General features: G+C 45.2%; 1 protein-coding gene across 2 annotated transcripts in view; it reads left to right on the forward strand.

Annotated features, from left to right (window-relative positions):
- VAPA (VAMP associated protein A) overlaps window positions 1-11,321 on the forward strand; it is a 35,592-nt gene extending 24,271 nt beyond the window's left edge. Inside the window, exons 5-7 of one of the 2 annotated variants that reach the window (XM_015103658.4) lie at window positions 4,673-4,807; window positions 8,558-8,731; window positions 10,542-11,321. In XM_015103658.4, the coding sequence (XP_014959144.1) occupies window positions 4,673-4,807; window positions 8,558-8,731; window positions 10,542-10,700 (468 nt within the window). In that variant the 3' untranslated portion in view covers window positions 10,701-11,321. The remainder of the gene's footprint in view (window positions 1-4,672; window positions 4,808-8,557; window positions 8,732-10,541) is intronic. The other variant, XM_015103659.4, reaches the window with a different exon arrangement.

The raw sequence follows: 11,321 nt of genomic DNA on the forward strand, positions 1-11,321 counted from the left end.
GAAGTAGAGTTCACTGGAATAGGGTTAACTTATTTTAAAAACACATTTGGGTATTTTCTCACTTTTATGAATTTTATGATTTTTACAATTGTTTAATAAGCACAGAGCTGTCTTTGAACTGGGCTTCTCTTATGCTCTGGATTGGAGACCATTTGAGATTATAGTCTGAAAAGGGCCGGGACCCAAGTAGTATTGGAAACCAAACCAGAGATTGAGGGAAATGACATGACTATGATAGATGGGCCCAGCCATCTTCCACCTTACACAAGGAAGGAAGTAGCAGGTGCCCCAGACAGAGGTGTGGCCCAGATTATCCAGCAGAGTGGCTCTGGATCTGCGAAAGGCTTGAGCAGATACTGCGTGGTGAGCTCAGGACCCCGTACCATGGAGCTAAAGCCAAAGTAGTTTGGTCCTAAAAGTTTTTCAGAGTAGGTTGTTAGTAACCTGGAGTGTGTTCAGCAGTTTCGAAGTTCTCCAGAGAGTAGCTGATCCTGAGCTTGATATACTGGCTGCAGAAGGATATGCGCTTATTGAACTACTTGGACTTGCAGTATAGTTTTTACTGACCGATTAGATTATAGGGAATACTTGCTAAAGGTAATGATTTTTTAAAAGCGATTGATTATGAAAAACTTGAAATACCTAGAAAAATGAACAGTAAGTTAACCCCTGTGAACCAGCTTTATAAATAATGACCAGTTTGATTTTATCTCATCTCCATCACTTCCCATCTCATTTACTGTTTGAAGTCACGTCTCAGACATAATTTCAATCCGTTATTGTTTCAGTATATATTGTTCAGAGCTAAGGATGTTAAGAAAAGTAGAAGAGTGAAGACAACACTGTCATTAGTCTTTGAAAGTTTAATGTATCATTAGCATCACACTGCCAAGCAGAGTCACACGTGTCATCTGGACATTTGTAGTTTGTTTGATTTGAAATCAAACATACTGCTCTTGGACGATATGTTTCTTAAGACTCTTAAACTGTAGATTCCCTTGTTTTCCTCTTGAAAATTGTTTAGTAAATCAGGTTTGTCCTGTAGAGCTTCCTGTAGCTTGGGTTTTGTTGGTTGCATCCTTCAGGTGTCATTTAGCTTTTCTGCTGTTTTTGGTATTTCCCATAATCGAATCTAGAGACTGGATTAAATTGAGGCTTATTTTTTGCTGGTGAGGGAGAGGGCAGGACTGCTGTATAGATGCTTATCTGTTCTTTCAGGAGGCACATAGTGTCTTCTTTGCTTTGAAGCTAGCAGCTGTCGGTGTGTAGACAGTGGCTCCCAGCCAGGGGACATCTGTCCGTGTCTGGAGGCATTTTTGGTTGTCACAGCCATTGGGGTTGGGGGGAGGTGCCTACAGACAGCTAGTGGGTAGAGGCCAGGGACGCTGCTTGCAGAACCATTCCCAGAGCAGAGATTCTCTAGCCCTAAATGTCAGTAAAGTCAAAAGTGAGAAAGCTTGGTTCAGGCCCATTAATTCACGGAAGGTTGCGTAGTGGTGATTCTGTGATTCCTGCTTCATTGTGTTAGAAGTATGTGGCGCTCGTTTGATACTTGCTGATACCGGCAGGGCTGGAGTTCTCAGTCTTTCTCTTGGTTAGAAGCACCCACTCACTGTGTCCTGGGGGCGGTACCCGGTAGCTTTGCACCTCCTTCCTTTTCTCCTCTTTGCTGTCTTCTGTGGACTCACAGACTTAAACTCATTTGTGTTTCAGCCCCTCAGAGGTGCCATGATGGTACCAGGTGTTCTGTAAAATACTCTCTTGGAAACTGTTTCTGCTTAAACTCATTCTTGTGATGCTGCTAACCTGCAGGTTCTACAAAAAACCTCTGTGACACAGGGGTCACTGAAGTGGGCGCTGCCTGCTCCAGACCTGCCGTCTGAATTGTTAAGTAGTGACTTCCTGTTGAGTCGTCAGCTTTCCGTTGTGTCAGAATCTTTATAGAAAATGTGAAGCATCAAAGTAACCAAACCTGGAGTGTTTATAATATAAAAAATACAAAGTTTTTGTGTATTTGTTATAATGGTTAAGGATGAAACCTTATATATATGTATGGATACACACATGCGCGTGTAAAAATACATTTGAAACACCTCTTTTCTAATGCTTTATTCATGTAGTGATAAGACCCTGTTGGTAAGACCCTAATGGAATCTTGCCACTTCCAGTTCAGTGTTAACTACAGACAATGTTAATGAAATGGCTCTAAGATCATAGTGTCTTTGACATACTGCTTTCTTTCTAACATCCATAGGTAGAGCTATGAAATTACGTAATACCCCATTTCTGTATATGTGTCTTCACTTTAGTGAGAACTTTGTTTATTAGGGAATTAGGGCATCGTTGAGTCGTGTTTTGCATAGATAAAGTTTGTCAGTTTACTACAGATAAATTGGTTAGGTGCCATATGAAGCTGAATGCTGCCTACACAAACTGATTAAAGAGGACACTCCCTTATTCAAGGAAAACATACTTCTAAACAGTTAGTAGCATGTATTTTTAGAAGTAAAGTATGAAACATTTTTTAGTATATAGTTACGATTATTGTGTAGTAAATTCCTATGGTGACATGGTTTGACCTCTTATTTGTTTAGTTTGTTCGTTTATATGTTTTTTAAAGTGTGTTAATTTCAGTAAAATTCAATTTAGTCTTGACCAAGTTGCTGGTGACAGCCTGTGGTTTAATACACAGCTCCGTCCAGACGGCACTCGCATTGTGTTCAGCTGAAGAGAAGCCCATGCCAGTTAGCGGTCCCTTCCACATTCACTCTGAAGAGTTGCCCATCTGAATTTAGGACCTTTAGTAATCATTTGGAAAGCTTTAGTTAATATCCAAAGCTGATAGATGGTGCAGTAGCTGTCATAGTTGTTTTACTTTGGTCTCAGGGTTGGTGTAGGCAGCAAGTCTCAGCGTTGTGATGTTGACTCAGTGTTTCTTAATGTTTGGTACCCCATCCCCTTCTCACCCCTGCCCGCAGCCCCTCACCCACCTCCCTGAGCCACCACAAAGAAGTAGACAGTCAGTGAAGCGTATTAGGAAGGCGCCCAGTGTGACCTGTGTTTGTTTAGGTGTGCTGTTATTTCTTGGCGTTTACTGTTCCTAAAGACAGTTGGAAGAGAGTGTGTTATTATGTTGTTGATTTCCTTAGGGATTTTAGAACCTTGATGACAAATATATAACTAAGAAAATGAAGGTGTTGGTTATCTTGTAGGAAAGGTGCTAGTATAGTGGTTGAGTCCATTTTTTTTTTGTTGTTGTTTATCGTTTAAGGAAGTCATTTTTGTGATGAAACAGTCATAATGTATTTGAACCATCATTAGAATATGGGCTTCTTTTTGGGAAATAGGTCTCTGATTTGGATCGTACATAGAATGGCCTAGGAGTCGAAGAAACCTTTCATTTTAGAATGAAAAGAGGTCCTGTTACTAACACTTTCTGGGCAGCTCTGCCTTTAGGTACTGAGACTTGTGGCCCCCAGTCCTCGGGGCTGTGAGCATGTTGTTGGTGCGTTTTAGTAAGTTCATGGCAAGCGCAGTTCTCTGAGTTATTAACTCTTGTTAGTTACGATTATCTCTGTATTATGAAATCTGACGTCCAGTTAGTGTTCGTGGTTTTTTTAGAATGAGTGTGGTTTCAAATTAACTTGTTAGTAATGGTATTTGATCACTTACTCAATTCTGTTGAAATAAAATTTTTTTGTGTTTTTTTTAGGCCACCAACTCTACTTGACATTTTCCAAATTTTAAAAAAGTATTACATTTCATTTATAAGCCCTCCATTTAACATCTGTTAATGACTTTTGCTTTATGATATAATGTTATTTTCAAGGAAAAAATACTTATCGTAATGAAGAATGAAGGGCAGTCAAGAAAGGGAACCTTAGGGGTCCTGTGTATAAAGATTTTCTGTGATTACGTGTGCATTATTTTCTGTTGAGATAAAGAACAGATTGACAGCAGTGCATTATCAGATAAGATGGAGAGGTCTTATCATAGTTATGTTTAGTGACCTGGATATCAGTAAGTATTATTTGATCTGCTACAACATTTTTTATGGTATTATCTTTAAGTGTGTTAAAGGAATTTGAGAAGATAGAGAACTGTGGAGATACAGTGGTGTACTAGAATGTTCTGTGTGTCTGTGTCTTGATCCTGGGAGGTAGGTAGGGGGGTGTGTGCGCATGTTTGTGTTTGTGGGAGGGGTGTCTGTGCTGAATACAGAAGTGTATAAATTATTGTAATTTTTGAACCCTTGAAAAAATTCATTTAATTTAAACATTATTCGAGTGTTTTCAAAGGTAAGAAAATGGAAGTGCTTGTTCTTCAGGTATTGACAAGTATTCATTAGTAACAAAAATTAGGAGCCATGCAGGTAGAAGGTCCTCATTCTAGGACACCATGAGGCTGGCCTAAGGTTAATAAGGTTTATACATTTAGTTTAGTGAATGTAATGCAAGATGATTGTAGCTAATTCATAGAAAAAAAACTTCAAAAAGGTAGTTTTTGCTCTAACATAACTATTATTTATTACTATTTCTTATGTGTGACACATCTTTATAGAATAAGTTGAATGTTGAGAGCCTAATGATCTCTGTGTTAGTCATCCCCAGTCCCTCGCAGGAGTGGTCAGAGCTCGGTGTGAATCTGAGACTGTGTTTCCCCTGCACCTCAGGGTCTCGCTCCTCCAGGGCCCGCCGTGGCCGTCGCTCCGCTGAGCAGCATCAACAGCACAGGCACAGCACCTACCACTTATAGTGCGAAGAATGAGCCCAGGGGCTTCAGTGTGTTCAAACAGGAGAAGCAGAAGGTTTGTTTCAGGGAGCTGACAGATAGACGGGTCTGCCAGTGTCACTGATCACGGTGACATAGTCACTGAGCACGTGCGAGGTATTTATTGTGAGTGTTTTATGTGCAGTAACTAGAACTGAAAATTTCAGCTGTTTAAAATGACAGCAGAACCACAGTCACTTAAAAACCATGCATACAAATTCTTCTGTTTAAACAGCAAACACAGCACTCGATAACATCCCAGTCGTGAGCAGAACAGTGTAAATGGGAGCATTATTATGAAATGGGCGGCTTTTTCACTGTCACTGAGAGGTTTGGGGAGCATCTTCTGGGAAAAATCTGACGGGGGCAGCAGGTGTCAGTCAAGGGGGAGGAGCTGGTGGATGTCACTCTCCAGGCAGGTGTTTATGTTTATACATAAGAAAGATCAATGAGATTTCTGCCTTACATCTTCTGTCCCATGCAGCTGACAGTCACTGTCTTTAATTGTCTGTGCCCCCCAGGGAGAATGGTAGCAGGAGCCCTACAGATCTGAGGTCACATTTGAGTTTATTAGTGTCTCCGTGTGTGTGCCTGTGTGTATGCTTGTGTGCACCTAACATCCATTGAGTCACTGTCGATGACCTTGACCTCCTGGGGGTGTCCTGGATGCTGTAGGCTGCCTCTCTTTCACACGTCCTGCTTCTGGGGAGCTCTAGCTTTCAGAGAACATGGACACTAAGGCTTCAAAAACCTACTCCTTTCTCTAAAGGCCTGATACTTCTAACAGTTTTGTGATTTTAGTTTAGACTGCAGATGTATTGATACTTTGGTCACTTTATATTCAAACACCGCCTCCTCTCAGCTGAGGTCTTATTTGAGCCTCCTGCGGTTCTCTGGGCTTTGCCCTTTACCCTCTGCACATGCCCTGGACCCCTCACTCCCCCAAGAGCCACGAGTGTTGCCCCGGTGTGCGTTCTTTCCCTCCTCTGTCCGTCCCAGGGCTTCAGTGCAGAAACCAAATTTGCCTTTTATCTCACCTTTCCTTTTCTGGCAGCCCCTAAGCCCTTGCTTTTTCTAATTATCCCTAAAGGGAATAATTCAGAGTATTGGAACTGAAATTCTAAAGGAGGCTTTCTAAAAAGTACAGCAGTAAACTCATCTCCTAGGTGGAGGGGCTTGCTGCTGATAGGCTGAGTCATGTGGAGCAGGGCAGCGTGGCCTTGACTGCCGAGTCTCTTCCGAGTTGCCGTGTTAGATGTGCGCAGCGTCACTGCTCCTTGACTGCTCGGTGTCACAGCTTGTTGAATGCCTCCAGTTGGTGTCCATGGCTCTTAGAAGAACCTGTCTCCTCTTTGGGAAGCGTCTGAAGCAACTTTGGAGGAGGGACCATGCAGTGGAGCCTGTAGTTAGGTCCCAGCAGCCTTGGGGTCTCCAGCTTGTCCTGCACCAGTGACGCCCCCACTCAGCCCTTCTTTAGCCACCCCGAGTTAGGTTCTGTATGCTTCCACTATAAAGTAGTTGATGAGTAAATTGGATTTCCTTGCCCCTGCTGTGTGTGCCAACTGGTTTGCAGGGACCTGAATGCTTGTGAGCACAGGGTGTGTATGCACTCACTCAGTGTGACCATCTCATGACCTGTTGGGCTCACTTCTGACAAGTGTTAGGCTTCACTGTTATCCTGTGCATCCTAGTCTTAACGTGTATGCACCACAGATTGGTCATGACATTTCTTTTCCTTTTCCTTATAAAGGCAATATAACTATATTAAGGAAAATTTTCACTTAAAAGATCTCATTCTGTCACTGTGAGATGCTGTTAGTTGACGTGGTATTTAAAATCCCAGAGTGGTAGCTTCCCATCAGATGTTAATAAGAGTGAAATGTTTAAGTAACTTAGGTAAGGCACAGAATAGTATTTAGTGACATCATGTCGTTTAGAATGACACTTAAAAGATGTACATATAAATGAATAAAGAAAGATTTAAAAGTTACATGTATGCTGAGTTTATAAAACATGCATATGAAAGAATATTGGAAGATAATATGGGAATAATAGTTATGTTGAATTAATGAGAGAATGGGAGGTAATTTCCTCTCTCATATTCTCAATTTTCTAGAATTTCAAAAATTTGTTCAAAAATAAAAAGCCATTTGGGAAGAATTTGATGAGTCCTCGTGCTCATTTTGTCTTTGCTTGGTTGACCTTTTGTATCTCCTCTTAATTTCTTAGTCAGTTTTCTGGCACGAGGGTGATACTCTTTCCCCAGACCGGGAGTGTGCAGAGTTGTGGTATTGTGGACCGTTTGTCTTCACGAAGGAAAGAAGGCCGTGTGCCATCCTGGTTCCCAGACGCTGGGCTGCTTCTAGGTGGAAAGTGAGAAGTCACTTGGGAAGCCGTGCCGAAGTGAACTCTAGTGACTGTGAAGGAAAGGAAGAGAGAAGCTATTGGTGGAGGGTACCAGCATCTGAAACAGGATTTTTAGCAGACCTGAGGGGCTTGGCTGGGAAGGAAGAGAGGGGAGAAGGAGGCTCGCACGGAAGCAGAGAGGATCATGAAGCAAGCTTCTTGTACCCGGCCTGGCGGGGATGCTTTGGAGAGAGATGGGGATCTGAGTGTTGACTGGGACCTCAGTATGATCAGTGGTGTTCATTTTTACATGGATCTAGACATAGCAATCAGAGCACAACCCCTTCATAGGAAGTACATCTTGTCCCCATTTGTACTCAGTGTGAATTCCAGAACTGGGATGCTGTGGCAGGTGTTGACTGTAATTAAATCCTCTGATGAGTACTGTGGAACCTGCCATAAAGTTGATTTTGAAAATGTTTTTGGTAGAATTTTATATCTGAAGCAGTTTATACCTTGCTATCTGAAAAGTTAAATTTTTAGCAAGTAAAATTTTAATTGAAGACAAGACTTGCTGTGCTAGTCCTGTTGGGGTGCTTGAAGGTGGAGAGGAGGTTCAGGGCACCTGGGGGCCCGCCGGGTCACATGGGTCAATGCTGGCCGGACTTAAGACATGGGGCTTGTAATTTAAAGTGCCAGAGCACCACGTTGGCTCTGCACTGAATTTCATGACTGACAGCAGGGAGTGTTACTTCATAAACGGGGGGGTCACTCATGTTTGAGCGCAGTTGTCAGGTGGACTCTCCCTGCCTGCTTTTTCCCCATGACATGTGTTTGTGCTCATTATCTCCCCTTCAGGCTCCAGGTCCTCCAATGACTTTTCTGTGAACAGAACTTGGGTTTTCTCTCATGCATTTCTCTTAGGTGGTCTGATTTCATTTGAGTGGTTTCGACCGTGTCCCCCTGCCCTCCGGCACCTTGCTTGGGCTGCAGAATCAGCACTGACTGTGAACTTTATGGATCCGGGCAGGCATCCCTCAGTGTCCTTGTTGAGTGACCACTGGCTGGGGTGCTGGGTTTTAGGGGTGAACGCACAGACGAGTGACTCTTGCTCTCCCAGACTTTGAGGTGTTGTAGGGAAGAATCTTGGAGGACGATGTGAGCTGCATGCTCGCTGCTCTGGGGTGGGAGGTGGATGCAGAGCAGGGAACCATGTGTTCGGACCTTGGTGACCACTCATGCTCACTGTTGTCCTGTAGAGCTGGTCACTGGGGACCAGATGTTGGACATTTTAAAAACTTTAATAATGAAATTGAAACCTGTCAGAACTTTCTGTGTAAATAATTTCTTGGACAGGGATGTGGAGTTTTAAGTTTTGTTTAAAACTATTAAGGAGAGTTGTCAGTTGACGAACTCCCTGCCTGCTACCTTTGTGATGCAGAACGACATGGAACCCAGCAAAGCCATTCCGCTGAACGCTGCGAAGCAGGACGGGCCCGCGCCAAAGCCGCACAGTGTCTCCCTCAGTGACACCGAGACGAGGAAGCTCGTGGAGGAGTGCAAGCGGCTGCAGGGGGAGATGATGAAGCTGTCAGAAGAGAACCGACTCCTGAGGGTGAGTGCCCGCCTGGCCCCACTGTGCAGCGGCCTCGGCGCCCCTCTCGCCCTTGGCCTGGACGCTGGGGGCTGGCGTGCCCTGGCTGCTTCCTCACTCGCTGGTGCAGCCTCCGCGCCCGGGCCTGGCATTATCGGCTGCAGCAGCAGTGCAGTCCCTGCGAGGGGGCCCCCGTTGTCCAGGGCGGGCCACCAAGGTGTGCTTAGTCAGAATTAAGATGTGCTGTGAGTCACATAGTGCAAGAAAAATCCCTGTTTTGTATTGTTATGTTGAAATAATATTGAATTCTATTAGATTCAGTAAAAGATACATTATTAAAGCTAATTTTATCAAGTTTAGTACCTTTTTAATGGGCTTAGAAAATTTTAAATTTCGTGCATGGCTCCCATTGAAGGCCCCTGTGAGGTGGCTTGACCTGTGCTGAGATGGTTTTTCTGGCTGTTTCTTCCTCTCCCAAGCCCCTCTCCAAGGCCCCTGCCCTGAACACCTACCTGGAGGGTGGAGAGATGCCCTCTGTTTCACAACCACACACAGCTCCATCCAGTTGTAAGGGGGCTGCTGTTTGCCCTTTTCCTTTACCTGCCATGACCTCAGTTCTGTGTTTGGTGGACGGTGTGCTCCCTGGCTGCTGAGCCCAGGTGTTCAGAGAGCTGAGGCCTGAATGCCAGGAACTGCCAGGCTGGGAGACAGGTGATGGAATTGACTGATGTTCTCTAGGAGATGCTGTTTGAAGAAGCATCCTACTTTTTAAAAGATGAAAGAACCCTGAAGACCGCTGGTGCACTGAGTTGACCTCTGGCCCTTTAACAGCTCACATCGAGGCTGGCGTTGCGGCAGCCTTCCTGGGCAGGATCTCCCCACTGCCCTTCACCTCCCCACCCCCGCTTCCTCATCCAGCCTGTTCATCGAGTGTGCTGTGAACTCTTACCCCATGTCCGGGCCACACTCCAGACCCAGGGAGGCAGAGTCATCTGGAGTGCCTTTTACAGTTCTCTCTGGGACCGAGAGTCATTGTGTCCACATAGGACTAACCAGAACAAGACCCAAACCCACAGCCCCTCCGAGCAGCCGGTCATGCAGGCAGACAGCGTGGCGCCCAGTGCATGTGGTGTTACTGGAGAACGCACCGGGGGTGCAGTGCGAGAAGTGAGACCGGCCTGTGCTGAGGAGGTGAAGTGGTGCCCCCGCTCTGGTCACGGTGGCAGGCCAGGTGGAGCCGGCTGCCTTGGCGCACAGGTCATTCTGAAGCTGGTGAAGTGTCGTAACAGCCTCCTGCTTTGAGTGACTGCTGTCATGTTACTGAGAACCTTGTCCCCTAAAGTCCCAGACTGACTGTCAGAAACTACTGTGTGAGACAGCATCAGTCAGGATGGAGCGGCCGCTCTGGTCTGGAAGTGGAGATCACCTTGCAGAAAAGCGGTCTCCAGTCCAGGCGCAGAGCCTTGGGGCGGGGTCCTGCGAGCAGCTCTCCCCCTCTGTTGGGTCCCGCCTTTCTCACAAAACAGGGTCCTGTGTCTCCTCCGTGGTCCAGGCCGGGTGCCAGCCCTTTACTCACACCCTCCCTCTCCCTCAGTCCCGCAGGGTCCCGGCTCTTCCTGTGTGGGGCTGGCTTGCCATGTGTCTGTAAGCTGGACTCTGACTAGCACTGACCTGTTTCTGGTCGTCTGTGGCTGAAGGGCCCGTTGTGAGGACACTGTGGGCCCCCCAGGTCACCTGCATATGGCTCTGTTGTCTGCCTGTGGGTTTGTAGCTTGTGGTCTGATGCACATTTGTCTTTGAAACCTCTTTTTGTGCCTGTGTTTTTTCCTAGGATGAAGGCTTACGGCTCAGGAAGGTAGCACATTCGGATAAACCTGGATCCACCTCAGCTGTGTCCTTCAGAGAGAACGTCACCAGTCCTCTTCCTTCACTCCTTGTTGTCATTGCAGCCATTTTCATTGGATTCTTTCTAGGGAAGTTCATCTTGTAGAGTGGAGCATGCAGAGTGCTATTTCTTTTTTTCCTCTTGACCAGAAAAGATTCGTTTACCTGCCATCTCACTGGTAGTGTGGCCCACGGTGACCATGTGGCCCACGGTGGCCATGCTTTGTGTGTACAGCGTCATGTAGGCCTCGCCCGTAACGGTCTCACGGTTAGAAAGAAACGCGTAAGAGCAGAGTGCTGGGCTCCGGACAGCGCCACCGCCATCAGACCGTCCCTAGCAGGCGTCATTGCACATTCAGTCCTTTATGAAATTCATAAATAAAGAATTGTTCTTTCTTTGTGGTTTTAATAAGAGTTCAAGAATTGTTCAGAGTCTTGTAAATGTTATTTTAATAATCCCTTTAAATTTTATCTGTTGCTGTTACCTCTTGAAATATGATTTATTTAGATTGCTAATCCCACTCATTCAGGAAATGCCAAGAGGTATTCTGTGGGGAAATGGTGCCTCGTACAGTGTAAATTTTCTCCTTCACCTTTGCTAATATCATGGCAGAATTTTTCTTATCCCTTGTGAGGCAGTTGTTGACTGAGTTTTTCATCCTTCCAATCCTGTCCAATGGTATTTAACACAAAAATAATAAAACTGTTAACAGATTCTTGCTCGATA

The sequence above is a fragment of the Ovis aries genome, chromosome 23, assembly GCF_016772045.2.
Source record: "Ovis aries strain OAR_USU_Benz2616 breed Rambouillet chromosome 23, ARS-UI_Ramb_v3.0, whole genome shotgun sequence".
Lineage (NCBI taxonomy): Eukaryota > Metazoa > Chordata > Mammalia > Artiodactyla > Bovidae > Ovis > Ovis aries.